The sequence below is a fragment of the Geotrypetes seraphini genome, chromosome 4 (genome assembly GCF_902459505.1).
Source record: "Geotrypetes seraphini chromosome 4, aGeoSer1.1, whole genome shotgun sequence".
Lineage (NCBI taxonomy): Eukaryota > Metazoa > Chordata > Amphibia > Gymnophiona > Dermophiidae > Geotrypetes > Geotrypetes seraphini.
The window spans coordinates 169,844,097-169,867,316 of record NC_047087.1 but is presented as its reverse complement, the minus strand read 5'-3'; the positions used below and the strand labels follow the sequence as shown (position 1 = coordinate 169,867,316).

General features: G+C 43.9%; 1 protein-coding gene across 1 annotated transcript in view; it reads left to right on the top strand.

Moving 5' to 3' along the window:
* The first annotated feature begins 1,470 nt into the window (after positions 1–1,470).
* Positions 1,471–23,220, top strand: part of FA2H (fatty acid 2-hydroxylase) — a 187,958-nt gene continuing 166,208 nt past the window's right edge. The window contains exon 1 of the mRNA XM_033940419.1: positions 1,471–1,837. Within this exon, the coding sequence (XP_033796310.1) occupies positions 1,562–1,837 (276 nt within the window). The 5' untranslated portion in view covers positions 1,471–1,561. The remainder of the gene's footprint in view (positions 1,838–23,220) is intronic.

The window sequence follows — 23,220 nt, the reverse complement described above, 5'->3', positions numbered from 1 at the left end:
GGTTGCTGCCATAGAGAAAAGCCTGTTTTGCCCTTACAAGGACACTTAGAAATGAAAAGATGCACCATCTTTATCTCTGTGATTTTTCATCCAGTCTTTAGGAATAGCTAGCAAACTACATTTCTTCCTAGGATATGCTGAAATGTCACATAATTGCTCCTCCTCAAAATCTTGTTCACATCCTTCAAGAACTCCTTGGCTGTCTGACAGCTCTTCCGCTCTATCTCTGTGATCAGCTGGGTCAGGGAGGAGATTTTCTCGGAGAATTTCTTGACGTTTCCCTGCCCTGTCAGTGCGATTCTCTTCTTCGTCTCCTCCAGCCTGGCCAAAACGGCGTGCTCCCTATCACTCAGCATCTGGCGCAGCTGGGCCAGTTCCTTCACACATTTCTGCTTCTCGGCCCTCACCTTTTCGGTCAGCTTGGAGATTTTCCTCTCCTCAGCACTCATCTGCCCTCTTTCCTTGTCCCTTCCAATTTTCTCTTTCTGTCTTCACTTTCTCCCCCATTCTCTGGCATCTCTCCCTTTTCCTTTCTTCCCCCCCCCCCCAAGTTACCCCACGGTCTGGCATCTGCTTCCCTTCCCCATGCCCTGGGATCTCTGTTCTCCTTCAATCTCTCCCTTTCCCGTCCTGCTTTGGCATCTCCTTTACCTCTCTCCCTCCCCGATGTTCTGGCATTTCAGTCTCCTTCCGTTCCCTTCCCTCATGACCTGGCATCTCTCTCCTCTCCTTCCATATATCCCTCCCCATCCATGCTCTGGTATCTCCTCTCTTTCCTTTCCTTCCCTCCTTTCTCCCTGGTCTGGCATCTCAGTCACCTTCCCTCCCCTCCCCTCCCCCCTTTCCCATACCCTGGCATCTCTTCCTCTCCTCCATCTTCTTTCCTTCCTTCCTTCCCCATGGTCTGGCATCTCTCTTTGTCTCTTCTCCCTTCCCTCTTCCCCTTCCTTTGTCGCCCTGCAATCCCCAGCGCAACATTCACAATTCGCTGCCTTCTCCTGCTTCTGACCTTCCTCTCTGCGGGGTCCTGCCTTCGCGGAAACAGGAAGTAAGCGGGACCCGGCAGAGTGGAAGGCTCGAGCGTTGTGTGAACGCTGCTGCTGCTGCCGGGAAGACATTCTTGACGCCGGCCCTCAGAGGAATCGTCGTAGAACACCCCCCTCCCCCCTCACTTATGGGCTGCACCCGAGGCGGACCGCCCCGCTTTGATACGCCACTGTCTTCATCCCTTTTCAAAATAATCGGCCCAGGTGTCACATATCTTTAGGTACGCCCCTGCCACAAAAAGCATCGATGTGCCTATCTGTTGCCTTCTATAGTTGAGTAGGGTTGAAACCAGGTCTGCCATTCATGAGACTCCTATGCAAAAAAGCAGGTTTCTGGCTTCCAATCGGGCTCGGGAGGCGGGGACTTTCTTCTGAATAGTGGTGTACCATGTAGATGAGCAGGTGGCCAGCTTCCAATCGGCTTCTAGGGGGTGTGGTTACTTCCTGAATAGTGTGGCTTTGTGCAGTTGAGCAGGTGGCCGGGAGCTTTCGAGCAGAAAGTCGGTGTCATAGTCATGGACCCGGCGGTGGCAGGAATCCCCGCAGCTGAGGTGCGGCGGCACCGCTCGGCCGCCTCATGCTGGGTGCTGCGCGGCCGGAGGGTCTACGACGTCACGGTCTTCCTAAGGTTGCACCCGGGCGGCGAGCGGCTGCTGTTGAGCCGGGCGGGCTGCGATGTCAGCCGTGAGCTGCAGGGTCCCCCGCACCGCCACTCGCGCAACGCTCTCCGCTGGCTGGAGCAGTATTACATCGGGGAGCTGCGGGAAGATGAGCCGGGCGGCGCTGACCGGGTAAGTGGCGAGTTCTGGCAAAGTGAAATAGATGATCAGAGGGGTCCCACCGATCCGTCATTCCTGAGCACTTATGGATGGAAAGACAAAAGAGGAAGGAGCGAAGGGTTAGGGTGGAAATTCTGGAGTAGCCTTTCCTAGGGATGGGTGAGGTCTGATCCGGCACTGGTAGATGTGAGAGAGAACACTGAAGAAGCTCTCTGAGCGTGCTGTAGGTATAAAAGTGTGCTAGGGAGTTCGCAATCCCCAAAGGGCTTATCAATACGGTTTCTTTCGTGTTTTTTTTTTTTTTTAATAATTCACGAAACGACACGTTTTGGGAGTAAAGGAATGATTTTCTTTTCTCGGCTGTAGTGGTCATTCTGTATGGAAAGTGCAGGATTACATCTTTCTATAGCCTTTTTATCTTTTCAAAACTTTGACGTGATGTTTTATTAAAGTAAGCAATACGTAAAAAATGACCTTAGTTGAGAGAAACTAAAAAAAAATAAATATTTTTTTAGTTGGCTTCTGTGGAAAATATTGAAAATATGTAAAGACTGGCTTGAACAAAAACGATTTAACACATTTATTCCAAGTGTTGTAAAAATAAAAAGTCAAATTTGACGCTGACAGAATGGAAAGTGAGAAAGTTAAAAATTGATCTAAAAGCAAATACTAAGCACTTGTTGCCTGGTACTGCTTGGCTCCATGCCGGCAAGATACAGTGCTCTGCCCAGCTAAGAAAGGAGGCATTGCTGGTTCTGTCTGAATTTTTAAAGTGAATGCAATTTTCTCCACATCTGGGACAATCCCAGTAGTTCAGAGGAGAAAGGGTTCATTAAAGTGGGGCAGATGCTGAAGGAAGAGAGATCTGTTAGGCCTTTTCAGATGCAGAAGAAAGTGTATATTGTAGCTTGCAGTAGATCCTTATGTCTAATCATGACGTTATGTTGAGTTGTCATTAGCAAATGGTTGTAGAGGTTAAGCCATGAAATTTGATCGTATAACTAGATGAAAAAAAAAAAAAAAAAGGAGAGCCGCATTTTCTTTCAAAGGAATGATAAAGAATACAATTTCTCACTTCAAAACATGCAGCCCCCAAAATGGGACTTAGCAATAATATCAGAGGGCAAGTTTTGAAGCTGTTTGACAAAAGAATGACTTAGTAGAAAGCACAATTTTAAGAGAAGTGCATTTACAAGTTTTGCTGTAAATGCACTTAACATAGAAGTGAAATACTGTGTTAAATGTAAGGACTTTGAGGGCACATAGAATATCTGCATTGTGCATGGAAATATCTACTTTTCCACAAATCTTGAAATGAGGAATGTGCTCATTTCTACCATTATGGTGGAAAGAGTAAATGTGCAAAGTCTCTACCAGCTCTTATAGATGAGATGCCTGTAGATATATCTATGGTTCTTAGGAAATACATCTTTTCACTGATTGTAAAGTGGAGAAATCCAAATGAATACTCTAAACATGGAAAAATCTTTTAATGGAAGCAAATGCTTGAAAAAAATGCCTTATTGCATGTATGACTTCAAGACCAGGAAGTGAAATGGTGATTTTACATTTCTCTCCTGGGCAACTGTGACTTAAGCTGGTAATAGATTAGATTTGAGAGAGGAATAATCTGAAAATAGAAAGAACTCAGGAAAAGATTCTCAAAACTTTCTGTGTCTTTAACAGTGGTCGCTAAACCGGCTCCAGCAGGTTTAGCAAGGCAGTATTATACTGGCTGATTATCATCAGAATGTCTCACCGTGGTCTTTCTGAGTTTCCTAGCAGCCTCCGACTTTGCCATTCAAATGTAGTAGAACAAGGTCATTAATATTAAAATGGTAGTGAACTGTGCTCATTAATATTAAAAGGAGCACTCTGGTCGATTCTCTTTCATCGCCAGGTAATTCCCTAACCCTGTACTACATTTGTGGATAAACTTTTCTGGCAGGATCTAAGCTGTCGTAGTCTTACTTTCTGGTCAGTGCCTGAGCGCTGATTGGTTCAAATACTGACAGGGAAAAAAAAAAAAAAGATCCCTGAATTGAAGATCAGCAAGAGAGATACCATGGCCAACCCCCCTGACAACCTGTTGACATCCCAAGTAGGAGGGATGCCCTCCCCCCAACAACCTGCCAACACTCCCAGCAGGAGGGATGTCCAATCCCTCCCGCCACCGCCATTTCCCAGCCCCTGACAACCTACCGACACCCCCATCAGGAGGGATGCCCACTCCCTCCCCCAGCCTCCATTGCTCATTCCCGACAACCTGCTGAAACCCCATTGCCCCCCCCCAACAAACTCCCAACACTCCTGGCAGGATGCATGCCCACTCCCTCCCACCACCGGGGGCCCCCGACAACCCCACCCCCGTATCATTACCACAAAGGCCAGCCGGAGGGATGCTTACTCCCTTCGGACAGCAGGCATGCCTCTTCAGAATGGCGGGCCCTCCCCTTCCAGGTGCATCCTGAGATGCACCAGGGAGGAGCCTAAGGCTCTGATTGGCCCAGGCACCTAAGGCTCTTCCTGCCGGGGATGTTGTCAGGGAGGTGGGCGGCGGTGGTAGGAATAAGTGGGCAACCCTCCTGCCGGGGGTGTCGGCAGGGTGTTGGGGGGTTATTGGGGAGGTTGGGCAATGGTGGTGGTAAGAGAGAGTGGGCTTCCTTCCTGCCGAGGGGGTTGTTTGGATTTTTGGGAGTCACCAGAGGCAGTGACGGGAGGGAGTGGGCATCCCTTCTGCCGGGGTTGTCAGCAGGTTGTCAGGGGGCGGTGACAGCTGTGGTGAGAGGCAGTGGGCATCCTTCCTGCCAGGGGTATTGGCATGATGTTGAGGGTTTGTCGGAGGGTGGGCGATGGTGGGAGGGAGTCGGCATCCCTCCTGCTGGAAGTGTTGAGAGTTTTTCGGGGGTGTCGGGAGTTGGCAGCAGTGGGAAGGAGTGAACATCCTTCCTACCAATCTTTTGGGGCTCCAGGCAGCGGCAGACAACGGGGAGATATCGTGGGAAGTGAAACATTTCTCTCTGCTACTCTTCCTGCCGGCAAGCTGAGCCAGCAAGTCCCTGGGAGACCTGCAACTCAGTTGACCATGTGGGGGAGACACATGAAGGAGCACCAGGTAAGGGACTAAAATGTGAATAGCATGAGTGATTACATAAAAGGCGGATTAGAAGGGGTGCTACAAGTTAATGGAGGGGACTATAATCTAGAACTGACAGAGGAAAGAGCATGATCAAGGGAGGAGGGGCAAGGACTTACCAGAGGGTTTAGGGAAAAGTGAGCAATAAAGATTAGGAGCAGACAAGACATATGAAAGTGCTGCTCCTACATGTACATTAGACCTAGTCATCTTTTCAGCCATACTTGAAAGAGATGAAGAACAGGTAGAGCCAGCCACCTGTCATATGATTACTTTGATTTTGTTTTGTTTTGTGCAAGTAACCTCTGTTTAACCAGTTCATGTCAAATAATAAATGCTAGCTTCAATTTTAATTATTACTGTTCTTTACATTTTTTATTATGGTTTTCATAAGATGTTTGTATTATGGAAATTAGCTAAAGGACAGAAAACAGAGTAAGACAATTTTAAATTTCCAGTTGGAAAAGGATTACTAATAAAGTTGTATATACCTCCTTTCAGTCAGTGTAATCAAAGTGGCTCACATCACTTCAGACATGGCTTTGAAAGCTACACATTTTGATAAGATGGAAAAAAAAGTAAGGGTAAGAGACAGAATGCCCCATGGATCTGTATTATGCTGTTTAACCTAGTCATAAATTTTCTGGAGAAAGGAGCTACCAGTGAGGTGATCAGCTTTGCAGATGGTACAAAATAATTCAGTCATTAAAACAGCAGAGGATTCTGAGAATTTGCAGAAAGATCTTGTGAGACTAGGAAACCGAGCATCTAAATGGCAAATGAAATGTTTGAAAAATGATGAATGTGGCAGGGGAGGAGGGGGAAGAATTCCAGCTATGGGTACTAAATACTGGGTCCTAATTTAGGTTTTATGGCCACAAAAAAAAGTCTTGGAATCATTGTGGGCATCCATTGACATTTTCAACTCGGTGTACTACAGACAAATAAAAGCAAAATAGAATATATATATTTTTTTGTATTTACAGCCACTTACAGCCAATCAGGGCATTAGGCCCCTCCCCGTGCATCAGATGATGTATCGGGGCATTGCCTAAGGCGTCATTGCTGCGCAGGAGGCTGGAGGAGCAGGAGGGACCGAGCACCCCTCCTGCTTCCAATGATTTTAAAGGTACAGGGAGGGCCGGCTGGCCTAGCTTAAGCTACAGGGAGGGAGGTGGGCCGGGGCCGGCCAGGATGGGATTGAGATGGCAGGAGGGAGTTGGCATCCCTCCTGCCTTTTGTTCATCGTCGGCGGGCAGGCATCAGTGTGGGGGGCATCGACGCAGGGGGGGGGGCAGGTTAAAAACCACGGTCTGGCAATGTGTTTTACAAAATATATAAAAAAAGGAAGAATTCCTTTTTTATGTATTCTGCAAAAGTGCATTGCCAGTCCATGGTTTTAAAGGTAGGAGAGTCGGTAAGAAGTAAAGCGACTGGTCCTCAGCAGTTGCTTCACTTCGGATGGGCAAGCCCAATCGGTCTTCCTTCTTCTGCCTACATTGCATGCCGTTTCCCCTCATTTCCATGCACGGATCAGAAGTGGATCGCAGGAGATGTTAGTGAATCGCGTCGGAGGGAAATCGGGTTGCAAAGGGGTCACAAACTGATCGGTACACAATCAGTTTGCTAAGTGAATCTAGCCCTTAATTATTGACCCTTATCTCCACCTCCTCCCCAGTGTTTTACTTAAATCTTACTGTAATTGATTTATTATATAATCGACTTTTTCATAAAATTTTAACAGTAAGTATTTTCACTTATCTTTAGTGTGCGGAGTCACTAGCCTGCCCCAACGGGACCCGTTTTGCCATAAAATGGCTTTCTCAAGGATTCTAAAGACACTGCATAATATAAGAAAAAATGTGTTTAACCAATTAAAGCATACACTATATACACCCTAAAACTGTGTTAAAACTTCATATAAATACTTTATTTCATTTTTATTCTTAAAAGTGGTTAAATTCATAAGTGATAATGATCACATATCAGGGAAAGTCACTCATTCAAAGATTCCAAACCCAACCTCAATTATCACTGGGTTCAATGTTACTTAATTTACTACTACTATTCCCCTGCAGACAGACAGAAATGTATATCATAAAACAGGTCTAGACTCAACCAAAAGACTTATTGGTAAGATTAAAAAGTGGTGAAGTTGGGGGGGGGGGGTAGAATTGAGTTTTCTAACTAGCAGAAATATGCGTTATATGATTAATGAAGATCCCACTATACTCATATTCTACAGCAGGGGTGCCCAATACGTTGATCACGATCGACCGGTAGATCGGAAAGTCAACACAAGTCGATCGCGAAGCCCAATTCCGGGCTCTGTGATAGACTCGTGTTGCTGTTCCAATCTACCAGGCCGATCAGCCTTCCTCTCACAGACATCCCCCACCATCGCCCTAAGCTCTGCCTGCAGAAGCGTCGGACCAACCAGCATTCCTCTCCCTGACGTCAATTGCTGCCTGGCTGGCCCGGTACTTCCTCTCCGACGTCAGAATTGACGTCAGGGAGCGGAATGCTGGTCAGCGCTATGCTTCTGCAGGGAGAGCTTGGGGCGGTGGTGGCTTGGGGGCCTGTTCCCCGAGGGTGGCGCAAAACCTAGTGGCTTGAGAGAGGGCAGGGAGAAAGAAAGAAAGGGGGCAGGCAGGGAGACAAAGAAAAAAGGGAAACAGAAAGAAAAGGGGAACAGGCAGACCGAAAGAAAGGGGGCATGGAGAAAGAAAGGGAGGCAGGGTGACAGAAAGAAAAAAGGGGGCAGCGATAAAGAAAGAAAAAGTTGGGAGAGAGAATGAGGTCTGGAGGAGAGGAAGCATACAGGAGGCTGAAAGAAGGGATGAAATATTGGATACACAGTCAGAAGAAGAAAGTGCAACCAGAGACTCATGAAAACACCAGACAACAAAGGTAGGAAAAATAATTTTATTTTCAATTTAGTGATCAAAATGTGTCCGTTTTGAGAATTTATATCTGCTGTCTATATTTTGCACTATGGCTCCCTTATACTAAACTGCAATAGGGTTTTTTAGTACAGGGATCCTATGAGCATCGAGAGCAGTGCGGGGCATTCAGCGCAGCTCCCTGCGCTAAAAACTGCTATCACGGTTTAGTAAAAAGGGAGGGGGTATATTTGTCCATTTTTGTATGGTTGTTACTGAGCTGACATTACATAGAGTCATCTGCCTTTACCTCTTTGAAAATACCCTGGAATATGAATGATAATTAACATTTTCTCTGCCTTTCAGTGTGCTTTGTGGTTTTAAATTTTTTTTATTGTTGGTAGATCATTTTGACTTGGTCATTTTAAAAGTAGCTCACAAGCCCAAAAAGTGTGGGCACCCCTGTTCTACACTCTCCCTAAAATCTACCGGGTTGCCCCATTATGTCATCAAAGGGGTCAGTGTTGGAGCCTCTCTCTTGTTTTGTTAACTATTTCCTTAGTCCCATTGAAGAAAAAACTCTGTCTTACATCAGAGATACAGGTCACATATTAAATTTATTGACAGAAATACCAACAGAAGACTTACCTTTGACATGGAAACTCAGAATGATTAAATCCATAGCCAACATTCTTGATTCTCAGTCCCTTAACATTTTAATTCATTCCCTCATAATTTCCAAACTTGACTACTGCAATTCTCTACTCAAAGGAGTCTGCCAAAAAGACATCCAACATTTACAATTAATCCAAAACACTGCCATAAAAATTATAACAAACAAAAAAAAAATTTGATCATGTTACTCCCTTGTTAAAAAGTGCTCACTGGCTACCTATCCATCACCATATCACTTACAAAATTGCTTTAATCCTTCAAAACTATGAAAATCAAGGAACCCACTTTTATCCATAAATACCTGATTCCACATGATTCTCTGAGAACCTTAAGATCTGCATCACAGCATCTTCTTCATGTCCCATCCCTAAAAATCATTAATACCTGTAGGGCTTCTTCTTTTGCAACGATAGCCCCAATATGGAATTCGTTACCATCATATGTAAGGTCTGAACAGAATTTAGATAAATTCAAGGGTAGCCTCAAAAGCTTCTTATTTAAAGACGCATATGACTGTTAATTGATCTATGGGACTTTCCTAGCTCATTTTCTACACTAAAATTGATTTTTCCCTTTCCCCATGTTATTATCCTTAATTCTCTCTTTCTTTCAAATTGTATTTCTCCCCACTATCCTATTTTCTCATGTAAGTAAAGTTATGTCATTAATAGTGTGTTAACTGGACCCCTTTTTACATTTTTTACTGTAAAATGCGTATTTATGATTAGCATTTTATCAAATTTTTAATAAACTTGAAACTTGAAACTATCTCTCTATACCTCAGTACCGCAGAATGAAGCCATAAAAGTGGTAAGAGAATGTTTGGAAGGGAGAGTTAGACCCCATCAAGCCCCTACTGATTTCTTAATGCAACTAACAACGAGTGTAATGAAAGAAAATTATTTTCTATATCAAGATTGTTATTATATACAAAAATTGGGGTAGCTATGGGAGCTACATTTGCTCCTTCCATAGCTAACCTTTATATGGCTAAATTTGAATATGAGTGGATTAAAAATTCACCATTCGCCCAATGCATCTATATTTGGCAAAGGTTTATTGATGACATTATCATGCTATGGAAGGACCCTGAGGATATGTTGAACACCTTCCTTCAATGGTTGAATTTCTGCGATGAAAATCTAAGTTTTAAAATGGAACATTCGAGATCAAAAATACATTTTCTGGACTTGGAAATACAGCAAGGAGAAGCTTGCTTTACCACTGATGTCTTCATCAAAGAAACTGACAAGAATATGTTCTTATCGTACTGCAGTAACAATCCCAGAAGGCTTAAAAACAGCCTTCCATATTCACAGTTTATAAGACTGGGAAGAAATTGTTCAGATTATAAGAAATTCAAAATTCAAGGAAAGATTTTGTAAAACAAATTATTAGAAAGAGGTTACCCGAGGAACATCATTAAAAAAGCATTCAAGAGGGCCAAATATTGTAACAGGGATTGGCTCCTGTTGAAAAAATCTAAAGAGGATAATGGGAAACACAATCATTTGTGTCCTCACATATAATGGACAGAGCAATTTGGCTGTTAATACATTTTACAAATATTGGAACATCATTACACTGCATCCAGCATTCACTAATGTAAATCTTAGAATAGCATTTTCAAGAGAAAGAAATATTGAAGAATGGAGGGAATCGATGTGTAAATAAGAAAGGCACTGCTCCTCGAGGTTTCTTTAAATACCCTTCATGCAGTGTTTGTGCTGTGTGTTGGCAAACAATTTTTTATTTTTTTTTAAACCCGGCTGATCAAAAAGAATATAAAATCAATTATCTTTTGAACTGCAATTCACCTTATATTATGTACCTCATTCCTTGCCCCTGCAACAAGATTTATGTGGGGATGTCAACAAGAGCATTTAAGAAAAGAATGATGGTGCATAAATCTAACATCAGATGTAAAAAGATTGCAGAGACGTTGGTGGAACATTGCCTCTCACATTAACATAAATTTGAAGATCTTAAGGGGCTCATAATCGAAAGAGAAAAATGTCCAAAAACCGTCCTAAGTCGGCACTTGGATGAACATTTCCCAAAAACGTCCAAGCGCTGATAATAAAACCGGGTTTTGGACGTATTTCTAAACGACCTAGGCCTTTATAGTGCCACTCAACGTCCAAAGCTAAATGGGGCATTTCGGGAGGCGTAACAAGGGTGGGAGTTGGGCGGGACGTGGGCCGGCTTAGACTTAGTCGTACAGCATGTATAACCGAAAGTTTTACAACAGAGCCTAGACGGAACTTGGACGTTGTGACTTAGACCATGTAAAACATGGTCTAAGTCACAAAAACCCACCTTAAGTCACCAGATAAGCACTGCAAACACATAAAACAGACCCCCCCCAAACACTACCCCAGTGATCATCGACCTCCCCACCCCCATAAACATTTTAATCACAACTTGAAAATTCAGCCTCAAGACCATCATCACCTGGCCGCCTGGCATAAGAAAGCCTAATCGTCCAAGACAGAGGCAGCTTAAGTCATCTTGTGGTGGGTTAGGGACCCATAGAGAGGAGGACCCATGTCCATAAGCCCCTGTAATCACTGCATTGATACTTAAACATGTGCACTCCTATATACACCCCCAAAACCCTTTTTTTACTGGCATATAAGTGGCTCCTGCAGCCAAAAGGGCTATTGGGGTGGTAGATAAGTAGGTCTAGGGGATTCTGGAGGTGGTTTGGGGGGCTCACCATGACCTTTAAGGGAGCTGTAGTGAGGAGAAGCCATGGCACCCTTTTTGTAAAGTTCACAGCAGTGGTCTGTAAGGTACCCCACTCTTTAGGTGGTATGTCTGGGTGTGCAGTCCATCACTTTGCAGACCCCTCCCACATCCAACAGGGCTTGTTCTAGGCGTTTTGGACTTGGACGGAAAGTTGGATGGAAATGTAGTATAAAGATGGACGATTTAGTGGCTTGGACGATCAGATCGGCAGGACGTATAATTGGACAATTTTCGAAAGTGAAAAAAAGTTGGACGTATCTTTTGAAAATGTGTCTTAGGCTCTTTTTAACTTTGGACGACTTGCGAGATGGACGTAAACGAACTTAGACGTCCCTTTCGATTATGCCTCTTCACGTGTTTAGCGATAGACCACATTGCTTCTGACAAGAGGGGAGGCAACAGAAAAAACAAATTGCTTCAGGAAGAGACAAGATGGACTTAGATGTTACAATCAGTTGAACTTAAAGGGCTCAATGCGTATATCGATTGGAAACCTTTCCTATAAATTTCTAAATGTCCAACTTTTTGTTTTGACAGCAATTATCTTGAACATATGCAGTTAGGTTCTTTAGTCGGGAGGATGCATTTTGACAGTAATCAGTAGTAAGAGCTTCAGGACTTTTCAATATGAATAATAATATGAGGAATTACAATGATAATAAGGACTGATATATTTCAACATAAAAGTTAAAAACTTTGACAATTGAATTCTTTATACATGCGCAGGGATAATAGTTCACTGCTCAGGCTTAATTTCAGAAATTAAAATATAGATTGAGTCACTCTAAAGGTGATAGGTGCTTTGACACTTTTACTATTCTATAATACAGACTAGTTATCTATTAATTTTTGGTAATTGACATGTTCTTTAACGCAAGTCACTTATGGCCTCTTTTACAAAGCCGTGCGGCAACAGCCCCGAAGCCCTTTAAATCTCTATGGGTTTCAGGGCTGTTAGCACAGTGCAGCCGCTAGTGTGGCTTTGTAAAAGAGGCCATAAGTGACTTGCCCAGAATCAGAAGAAGCAGCATGGGATTTGATCCCACAACTTAGGGTGTTGAGGCTCTAGCTCTAACCACTCTGCAAATAGAATATTGGGGATTATTCACAAAGGGAGAACAAAATGAGATTATTTTGCCTCTACAAGTCCTCCCCCACCCCCATGCTCTGGAATCTATTGCCAGAGGGATTTAGTCAAGCCAACTAATACAGAATTCAGATAGGATGGAAAAGTCTGTAAAATGACTAACCTAGTAGATGTGGAAGAGACATCATTTATTGCTTGAAATGAGCTATCTATGTGTGATCCATTTTTAGGGTCTGCTAGCCTCTGTTGTAAATGTGATACAGGGTTTAATAGCCATTTTGGTCTTACTTTGTCTTGTTTATCTTAAATTCTATGGGTCCTGACGAAAAAGTATGAAATTCACTGGCTTGGCCCTAATGCCTCTCCTCTCATTCGTCCTGCTAGGTCACTGTGCCCCACTTATGAATTCTGGCAAATAACTTTTTGTGATTGTGGTATTTTCCCTAGTCAAAATATGACAGGGACACCAAAGGTCATTTTTAGGCCTTGACCTGGTATCTAAAGAAAATCCATCAGTGGATGAAAATTAGGGCTAATAAAAATTTAACCTAGGCAAACCCAGAGAGATTAAGGACATGCAAAGGGTGGAAATGTAGTGTACAGTGGCTCTGCCTCTTTCATCAGCCCTTCAGGCATAATTCACATACATAACTTGCCTGGCCACTTCACATATCCGGAGCTACCTCCATAATTATTTACTCCTGCCCAAGACAGGAGGAACATTTTGCTATATAGCTTTTAAGATTTTCTCTGGGAGAAACTGTCACCTGGGAGAAACTGTCACCTGCTTTAGTCACAGCTTATTTGCATAATTGATTTTGATAGGTGCCGCACCTACTACTACTGTCATTTTTGTTTGTAGAAAAGCCAACCTCCATAATTTACTCCTGCCCAAGACAGGAGGAACTTCTTGCTATATAGCTTTTAAGATTTTCTCTGGGAGAAACTGTCACCTGGGAGAAACTGTCACCAGCTTTAGTCAAAGCTTATTTGCATAATTGATTATGACAGGTGGTAAGAGCGGATAGCGTAGCTGGTTTTAAGAAAGGTTTGGACAAGTTCCTGGAGGAAAAGTCCATAGTCTGTTATTGAGAAAGACATAGGGGAAGCCACTGCTTGCCCTGCATTGGTAGCATGGAATATTGTTACTCCTTGGGTTTTGGCCAGGTACTAGTGACCTGGATTGGCCACCATGAGAACGGGCTACTGGGCTTGATGGACCATTGGTCTGACCCAGTAAGGCTGTTCTTATGTTCTTACTACTACTACTGTCATTTTTGTTTGTAGAAAAGCCAATCTCAAATAGCCAAGCTTTAGAATATTTATGAAATACAAGTCATCGGTCATTTTCAATTTATATGAAATCTGATTCCAAAAGCTGACACCTTACAACAGAACACTCTATAATTCACAGGGATATGAAATGTATTGTATTTATAACTGCTTTCAACATGGAGAAGCAAAGGTTCCATAGGATTGGAGCTATTCTATTCTGGTTACTTATAACCTTAATCCCTGCCATCAGTTCTAAAGAAACTTTGATTTAAAAAAATAGATGTAACAAGTAATAGAAATGGAAGGAGAAAAATAATATACACACAGTTCACATATTTCCTAAAGAAGAAATAAGATACATGACATTTTATATGTAGTGGCTATACTGCCAAAAGCTAAGCAACTTGTTTGTCCTAGTATGTGAAAATGGGATGGTGGGGTGGGATGGGGGAATGGACAAGAGGTTACCTTAAGAGCATCACAGACAATGAAAAAAACAATATGGAATAGAGAGAATTCAAATAAAATGGCATTCTTGTGTTATATTCTCAAGCTCTTTAAACCTGATTCTGTCTAGGATAGGTAAGAACATAACATAAGAATAGCCATATTGGATCAGACTGATGGTCCATCTAGCCCAGTTTCCCGTTTCCAAAAGTGGCCAATTCAGATTACAAATATGTGGCAGAAACCCAAATAATAGCAACATTTCTATATTACTGATCCAGGGCAAACAGTGGTTTTCCCCATATCTGTCTCAATATCAGACTAGGGACTTTTTCCTCTAGGAACTTGTCCAAACCTTTCTTAAACTCAGCTATGCTAACTGTTGTTACCACATCCCCTGGCAGCAAGTTTCATTAACAGTACCTTTCCCTTATAGAATTAAGATGGAAATTACTATCTTCATTTGCTTATGTAGATAGCCTAGCAAAGGCCCCGTGTCTGCCTGATGGAACCGTGGCTAAACTAACGCTAGCGGCCACTGTGTGGGGAAGTTAAAAGTATGCATTGAGCTGCCACTAGGGAGAGGAGAGGCACTGCTGGACATGGGGAAGGGAGAAGAGGTACTGCTGGACATGGGGAAAGGGAGAGGTGCTGCTGGACAAAGGGAGAGGAAAAGGGATGGGAGAAGAGGTGCTGCTAGACCTGGCAGAAGGGGCGGGGAAGGGAAAGGTCCGACTGGACTTGAAGGGGAGGGAGAAGAAAGGTGCTGCACACTGGAGGGGAGAATGAGATGGTGCATGGGGAGAGAGCATATTAGTTGTGAGGGGGTTGGGGAGAGGGAAAGAAGGAAGGAAAATTGTTGCAGGATGAGTAAGAGTGATGAGAGGGAGAAATGGACATGGTGTGGAGGAGAAGGAGAAATGGAGCATGGGGAGAGAACATGGGAGTGGGTTTGGGGAGAGATGGGTGGGAAGGAGGGATGTCGTACTTGAGGGAAGGGGCAAGGAGAAAGAGAGAAAGCGTGCAGGAGGCAGAAACTGTTAAACTCATGGAGAGAGAGTGAGAGATGGATGGGGAGGGCAGAAAGGAGGAAAGGAGAAATGTCACACAGGGGAAGGGGGAGAGGGCAGAGAGTAAAAAGACTCATGGAGGGAGAGAGAGATGTTGGTTGGGGAGGGAATGAGGACTGGAGAAGAGGAAGCTTGTAGGAGACAGAGAGAATGAAATATTGGACTGATGAAAATGAGGGAGAAATGTTGGATGTGGCAGTAGAGGGAGTGGGAGTGATGCACCCTGAATCTCTCTCTGTTTTCCACTCCCTATGCAGCAAGGGAGGGAATAAGAGAAGGACAGTGAGAGAGAGAAGACATTTGCCAGTGGGGGTGGAGGAGAGAGGAAGAAAAAAGTTGGACTCATGGAGGGACAGAGAGAGATATTGGTTGGGGAAGGGAATGAGGTCTGGAAGAGAGGAAGCATGCAGGAAGCAGAAAGAAATAAATATTGGATGCATAATCGGAAGGAAATGCAATCAGAGACTCATGAAATCACCAGACAACAAAGGTAGGAAAAATTATTTTATTTTAAATTTAATGATCAGTTTTGATCAGTGTCAGTTTTGAGAATTTATATCTGCTGTCTATATTTTGCACTATATTTATCTATTTTTCTATAGTTGTTACTGAGGTGACATTCAATATTTTAAAGTCATCTGCTTTAACCTCTTTGAAAAAAAATAAAAATATTTATTAAATGATAATTAACCTTTTCCCTGCGTACACTGTGCTTTATGTTTTGTGTTTTTTAAATTTTATTTATATGGTTACCATTATGTTTTAATAAGATTATATTGTGTGTATATGAAAAATGGATGGAAGAAATTGCATTACAATTAGTACTATTATTATGATGGTGGGATCTGGGTGGAGCTTAAGCAGGGGTACTTGGTTGATATTTGTTAGACTTAGGGGTACTTGGCTTGAAGAAGTTGAGAAACACTAACATATTGCATTGAGGCAGTGGCGTACCTAGGGTATGTGGCACCCGGGGCCCATCATTTTTTGACACCCCCCCCCCCCATGTAAAAAAATATTTTTTGTAATGACCATGAAATGGAATAAATGGTCAGAATAGAAACAGGCAGTGAAAATTTTCTTATATTCCAAACATAACATAACATAAATTATGTCTGAATTGTCATGACATCAGAAGTACATATGGAGTAGTTGCAGGTGATGCTTGGGACAATTCTGATTGTGTTAGTTCGGTTTTATGTGTTTTTTGAATAGAAGGGTTTTTATTTCTTTTTGAAGGTTTTGCAGTATGTGGTCGATGTCAATTGGTTGTAGGGTTGGGGGTCGAGTGTTGCAGCTCGAATGGCTAGGAGGTTGTCGAACAGTTTTTTTCTTTTGACGTTTTTGGTTGGAGGGTGTGTGAATGGTGCGTGAGTTCTCCTATGTTTGTTTGAAGTGGATTGAATTATTTAGCTGAAGAAATTAGTTACCCCCTCATCCCACACACATTAATTCTCTTCCATTTTTGTTCCCATTATAAAAAAACACTGATAAGTTCCCAGAAAAAAAATACATTAAAATAAGAAGTGAAAACAAAGGCCCCTACAGATGAGAACATAACATAAGAATAGCCTAACTGGGTCAGACCAATGGTCCATCATGCCCAGTAGCCCATTCTCATGGTAGCCAATCCAGGACACTAATACCTGGTCAAAACCCAAAGAGTAGCAACATTCCATGCTACCGATCCAGGGCAAGCAGACACTTCCCCCATGTCTTAATAACAGATTATGGACTTTTCCTCCAGGAATTTGTCCAAATCTTTCTTAAAACCAGCTACACTATCTGCTTTTACCATAACTTCTGGCCACTTCATTTTTAAGTTTAGATCTTTCCTTTCAAACAGAGACCTTGCTAGATGTCAAATACAGCACAAGGTAACTTCACATGGACTTAGCTGTGCAGGAAATGTGAATCTCCTCATACACCCACCATATAGTGCAAAAATGTGCAAAGGTCTGTTTTTTTCTTTCGATCACTACATAGCCTAATGCCACACAAGCAGCGCTGTTACAAACATATTCTGTAGGTCAATGCTAAGGATAACAAAGTTTCCTTCCTTGGACCAGAAGGAGATACTGATAAACCACTGGAAGAGATCCCAACACAACACCCAAAGACCCACTCAGTGTGTGAACCAATTGAGTGGAGTGGACTAACTGGGGGGTGGAAATGGGCCCGGAGTTTGCTCAGCAGAATTTCCCAGACCACCTCTTCCTCTCAACACATTGACACGCTGCCACCACCACCACTAGAAACACCTCACTGGGTAGGCCAGCTATGCTATAAACTTTATAAAACACATTATTATATTTTCTTATAAAGCACATATTTTAACTGAACTCTCTGACATCCTCAGCCTTTCCATTCACAAAAATAGAAGGAAGAAAAGTTCCCATTTCCTGCTGTTTCATGTCCCCGGCCTATACAATATTTTTTTTCTACAGACCCTTCAAAAGTCTGACCAAATCCTCGTTTCACTTGCATTATAAAGTACTGAGGATGCCATCTCTCCCCAATCCCAGGTCCTAAAGTCTAAGACAGTAGCGCAAACTAATGCTGCCAGATTCAGGAAAAAAAATTTCGATTCGATTCAGCCTATTGAATTGGTTTTTCAATTCGATTTTCCTGCCCAGTTGGGTGATTTTTTTCAAAACTCCTGGTGGGTTTTATAGCTTTTTCACCCCCTTTGGTTTCTCCTAACCACACTGGCGCTGTGGTATAAATAAAATAAAGAAACAAAAAGGACTTTTCCTCTCTCTGTTAAATCCTAGCTCACGTTTGCAGTCCAACACCAGCTCTGTCAGGATACACATTTCAAATCTGACATATTATAATCACAAAACAGAAAATAAAATTAATTTTTCTACCTTTTGTTGTCTGGTTATATTTCAAATCTTGTTGGTCCAAGGCTCTGGTTTTCTTCTGATAACTTGCTTGCCAGGGTCTCCATCTTTCTTCTTTCTGCGTGCTAACCATCCATCTGCCAACTCTGTCCTCCCTTTCCATTTCCCTTCCCTCCCCAGGAAGTCTGGTATCTTTCCTTTTTTTCATCTCCCTCCACAGATCCACCTTTTCTTAACTACCCTTTCATCCGGCATCTCTCCCTCCTTCCCCACCACCCCAGAGTCCACCATCTCTTCCTTTCTTTTCCCAATTACCCTCCTATCCAGTATCTCTATCCCTCCTCCACACCATCCCTTGTGTCCAATTTCTCTCCCTTTCAGTTCCTTCCCTCCCTAAATCTCATGGTCCATCATTTCTCTCCCTCTCCTCTATTTTCAGACCCATTATTTCTTCATCCCCCCCCCAAAGTTTGGCATATGCACGTCTCTTTGAACACCCCCTTCCCTCTGTATACTTCTAAACCAGGGTCCCCCCCAAAGGCCTGTCCCCCCCTGAAGGCCTGTCCCCCCCTTGAAGGCCTGTCCCACCCCCTTGTAGGCCTGTCCCCCCCCCTTGTAGGCCTGCCTGCCTGTCCCCCCCTTGAAGGCCTGTCCCCCCCTTGAAGGCCTGCACCCCCCCTGAAGGCCTGCACCCCCCTGAAGGCCTGTCCCACCCCCTTGTAGGCCTGCCCCCCCCCTTGTAGACCTGTCCCCCCTTGTAGACCTGTCCCCCCTTGAAGGCCTGCCTGCCCCCCCCCCCTGAAGGCCTGTCCCTTCCCCTTGAAGGTCTGCACCCCCCCCCCCGAAGGCCTGTCCCCCCCCTTGAAGGCCTACCTGCCTGTCACCCCCCTCCCCCTTGAATGCCTGCCTGCCTGCCCACCCGCCCCACCCTGAAGGACCGCTCGCCCCCCTGGCCTCCCCGCACCACCTATGAAGCAGCACTACCTATGCTCCCGGCCTTGCCGTTCAGTCCCCACCACCCCCGAAGGACCGCTCGCCCCACTGACCTTCCTGCACCACCTATGAAGCAGCCGCAGCAGGATCGCGACGTCAGCTATCCCTGCGCTGCTTAGGCACTGCTTCCTGCGCTGCGTTCCCGCCCCTCCTCTGATGTCAGAGGAGGGGCGGGACCGCGGCGCAGGAAGCAGCGCCCAAGCAGCTCAGGGATAGCTGACCTCGCGATCCTGCTGCTTGCTGCTTCACAGGTGGTGCAGGAAGGTCAGTGGGGCGAGCGGTCCTTCGGATGTGTGGGGGGACTGAACGGCAAGGCCGGGAGCACCCCTTCAGGGCTGGCACCCGGGGCGGACCGCCCCTCCCGCCCCCCCCTTGGTACGCCACTGCATTGAGGCACTTTCTCTGTCCTTAGTGGGCTAACAATCTTAAGGCAGTGTGTCTCAAAGTGTGTGCCCTGAAGAGATTCTGGGTGTGCCACAAGACATTCCAGAATTTTACATTATTTATAAAAATTCCCTTCATAAGTATACACTAGAATAGATGACATGTATGTCACGTATGCAAGAGCCTTGTCAATGTTATGAGCGTCTCTGTGCATAAGGATAGAATCACCCAGCCAAGCATCATTCTTTGACAAGATTGGTCTTTGAAAACTAATGGCAACTAATTTTAGTTTTATTTTTTATGCAGTAGTTATCCTATCTTGAGCAGCAAAGCAATCAAGGTTTTGTTACCGTTTGGATCTTCAGCTCTGACAGAAATGAGTGCAGAGGGTGGATGATGAAAATACGTGTTTGCTTGTCGACTATCAAGCCATGTTTTGAGTTAATTCGCACTCAAAAATGAGCACATTCATTGTATTGATTAGCAATTCTATTCTATCTACTTTAGTTTCACTGCTGTTACAATTAGAAACATAGACACATGACAGCAGATAAAGGCCAAATGGCCCATCTAGTCTGCCCATCCGCAGTAACCATTATCTCTTTGTCTCTCCGAGAGATCCCACGTGCCATTTCCCAGGCCCTCTTGAATTCAGACACAGTCTCTGTTTCCACCACCTCTTCCGGGAGACTGTTCCACGCATCTACCACCCTTTCCGTAAAAAAGTATTTCCTCAGATTACGCCGGAGCCTATCACCTCTTAACTTCATCCTGTGCCCTCTCATTGCAGAGTTTCCTTTCAAATGAAAGAGACTTGACTCATGTACATTTATATTATGTAGGAATTTAAATGTCTCTATCATATCTCCCCTCTCCTGCCTTTCCTTCAAATTATACAGATCGAGATCTTTAAGTCTGTCCCCATACGCCTTATGATTAAGACCACATACTATGTTAGTAGCCTTCCTCTGGACCGACTCCATTCTTTTTATATCTTTTTGAAGATGCGGCCTCCAGAATTGTACACAATATTCTAAATGAGGTCTCATCAGAGTCATACACATAGGCATCAATACCTTCTTTTTCCCACTGGCCATACCTCTCCCTATGAAACCTAGCATCTTTCTAGCTTTCGCCATCACCTTTTCAACCTGTTTGGCCACCTTAAGATCATCACATACAATCACACCCAAGTCCCACACTTCTGTCGTGCACATAAGTTCTTCACCCCCTAAACTGTACCGTTCCCTCAGTACTCTCAAATTTAATTTTTTGTTGGTTTTACAAATTTATAATTTCAGTTATAATGGGCCCTGAAAAACGTTTACTCTTTTTAGTGTGCCGCCACATTTGCTCCGTTTAATATGCTGGAGCTAAAAAAAATTTGAGAAACACTGATCTAAAGAGATCTTTTACTAAAGTTTAGTGCATTTCATCTGCAGCAAGGCCCATAGGAATACAATGAATCTTCTGGCAGATAACATGCACTAATATGTAGTAAAAGACCCCCTAAGTTTTGCATCTGGGGTCATGGAGTGTTAAGTGACTTACCCAGGGTCATAAGGAGCCATAGTTCCCTTGATTTTCAGACTACTGCACTAACCATTAGGCTATTGTAATACTACAGGCAGTCCCCGAGTTACAGACGCCTGATGGTTGCGGCTTCATTTGATTTCACTGAGCAGTATTTCCAGTGGCATAGACTCCTACACTTCCCCTGTAGCAGGTTCAGGAATGATGCATGGCCACATTGAGAACAGTGTGTGGTTGTGCATACTGTACCTTAGAGGGAACACTGGGACAGTTGGCCCTTTTGTCAGCTGGGAGCAGAGGTAAGCAGCAAGAATCTTAAAATCTGCACATTCTGAGTTACATACAAATCTGACTTAAGAACAGCTTTAAAAACGTAACTCATTCTTAACCTGGGGACTGCCTGTATATATTCTTGAACATTGCTGTTGATTTTAAGCTCTAAGGTGCTGGATGCTAGTTTAGACCAGTGTGTCGCAAATATTTTAAGCTGCTGGCACACTAATCTTGTTGGTGCAGCTACAGGGCACCCGGAAATGCACCGTTTATGGAGGAGAGTGTTTATGAGGAGAGTGTTTATGAGCAACTTGAAAAATTGAAGGTGGACAAAGCGATGGGATCAGACGGGATCCATCCCAGGATACTGAGGGAGCTCAGAGAGGTTCTGATGGGTCCTATTAAAGACTTGTTCAACAAATCTGTGGAGATGGGAGTGGTTCCCGGGGACTGGAGGAGAGCGGATGTGGTCCCTATTCACAACAGTGGTCACAGGGATGAAGCGGGAAACTACAGGCCGGTGAGCCTCACTTCGGTTGTTGGAAAAATAATGGAAGTGTTGCTGAAAGAAAGGATAGTGTACTTCCTTGAATCTAATGGGTTACAGGATCCGAGGCAACAAGGCTTTGCAAAAGGTAAATCGTGCCAAACGAACCTGATTGAATTTTTTGATTGGGTGACCGGAGAGCTGGATTGAGGACATATGCTAGATGTAATTTACTTGGATTTCAGCAAAGCCTTTGATACGGTTCCTCATAGGAGGCTGTTGAACAAACTTGAAAGGCAGAAGTTAGGATCCAAAGTGGTGAACTGGGTTAGAAACTGGTTGTCGGACAGACGCCAGAGGGTTGTGGTTAATGGAAGTCGCTTGGATGAAGGAATGGTGAGTAGTGGAGTCCCTCAGGGTTCAGTGCTGGGGCCGATCCTGTTCAATATGTTTGTGAGTGACATTGCTGAAGGGTTAGAAGGAAAGATGTGCCTTTTTGCAGATGATACCAAGATTTGTAACAGAGTAGACACCAAAGAGGGAGTGGAAAATATGAAAAAGGATCTGCAAAAGTTAGAGGAATGGTCTAATGCCTGGCAACTAAAATTCAATGCAAAGAAATGCAGAGTAATGCATTTGGGGATTAATAATCGTATATGCTGGGAGGTGAGAAGCTGATATGCACGGACGGGGAGAGGGACCTTGGGGTGATAGTGTCCAAAGATCTAAAGGCGAAAGAACAGTGTGACCAGGCAGTGGCTGCTGCCAGGAGGATGCTGGGCTGTATAAAGAGAGGCATAGCCAGTAGAAGGAAGAAGGTGTTGATGCCCCTGTACAGGTCATTGGTGAGGCCCCACTTGGAGTATTGTGTTCAGTTTTGGAGACCGTATCTGGCAAAGGACGTAAGAAGACTTGAAGTGGTCCAGAGGAGGGCGACGAAAATGATAGGAGGCTTGTGCCAGAAGACGTATGAGGAGAGACTGGAAGCCATGAATATGTATACCCTAGAGGAAAGGAGGGACGGGGGAATATGATTCAGACGTTCAAATACTTGAAGGGTATTAACGTAGAACAAAATCTTTTCCAGAGAAAGGAAAATGGTAAAACCAGAGGACATAATTTGAGGTTGAGGGGTAGTAGATTCAAGAGCAATGTTAAGAAATTCTACTTTACGGAGAGGATAGTGGATGCCTGGAATGCGCTCCTAAGAGAGGTGGTGGAGAAGAAAACGGTGATGGAGTTCAAAGAAGTGTGGGATGAACACAGAGGATCTAGAATCAGAAAATAATATTAAATATTGAACTAAGGCCAGGACTGGGCAGACTTGCACGGTCTGTATATGGCCATTTGGGGGAGGATGTGCTGGAGAGGGCTACAGTGGCTAGGAGGGTGTAGATGGGCTGGAGTAGGTTTTAACGGAGATTTCAGCAGTTGGAACCCAAGCACAATACAGTAGAGCTTTGGATTCTTGCCCAGAAATAGCTAAGAAGAAAAAATTTAAAAAACATATATTTGTTAGATCTCTTCCTACATAACATCTCTCACCTAATTGCTTG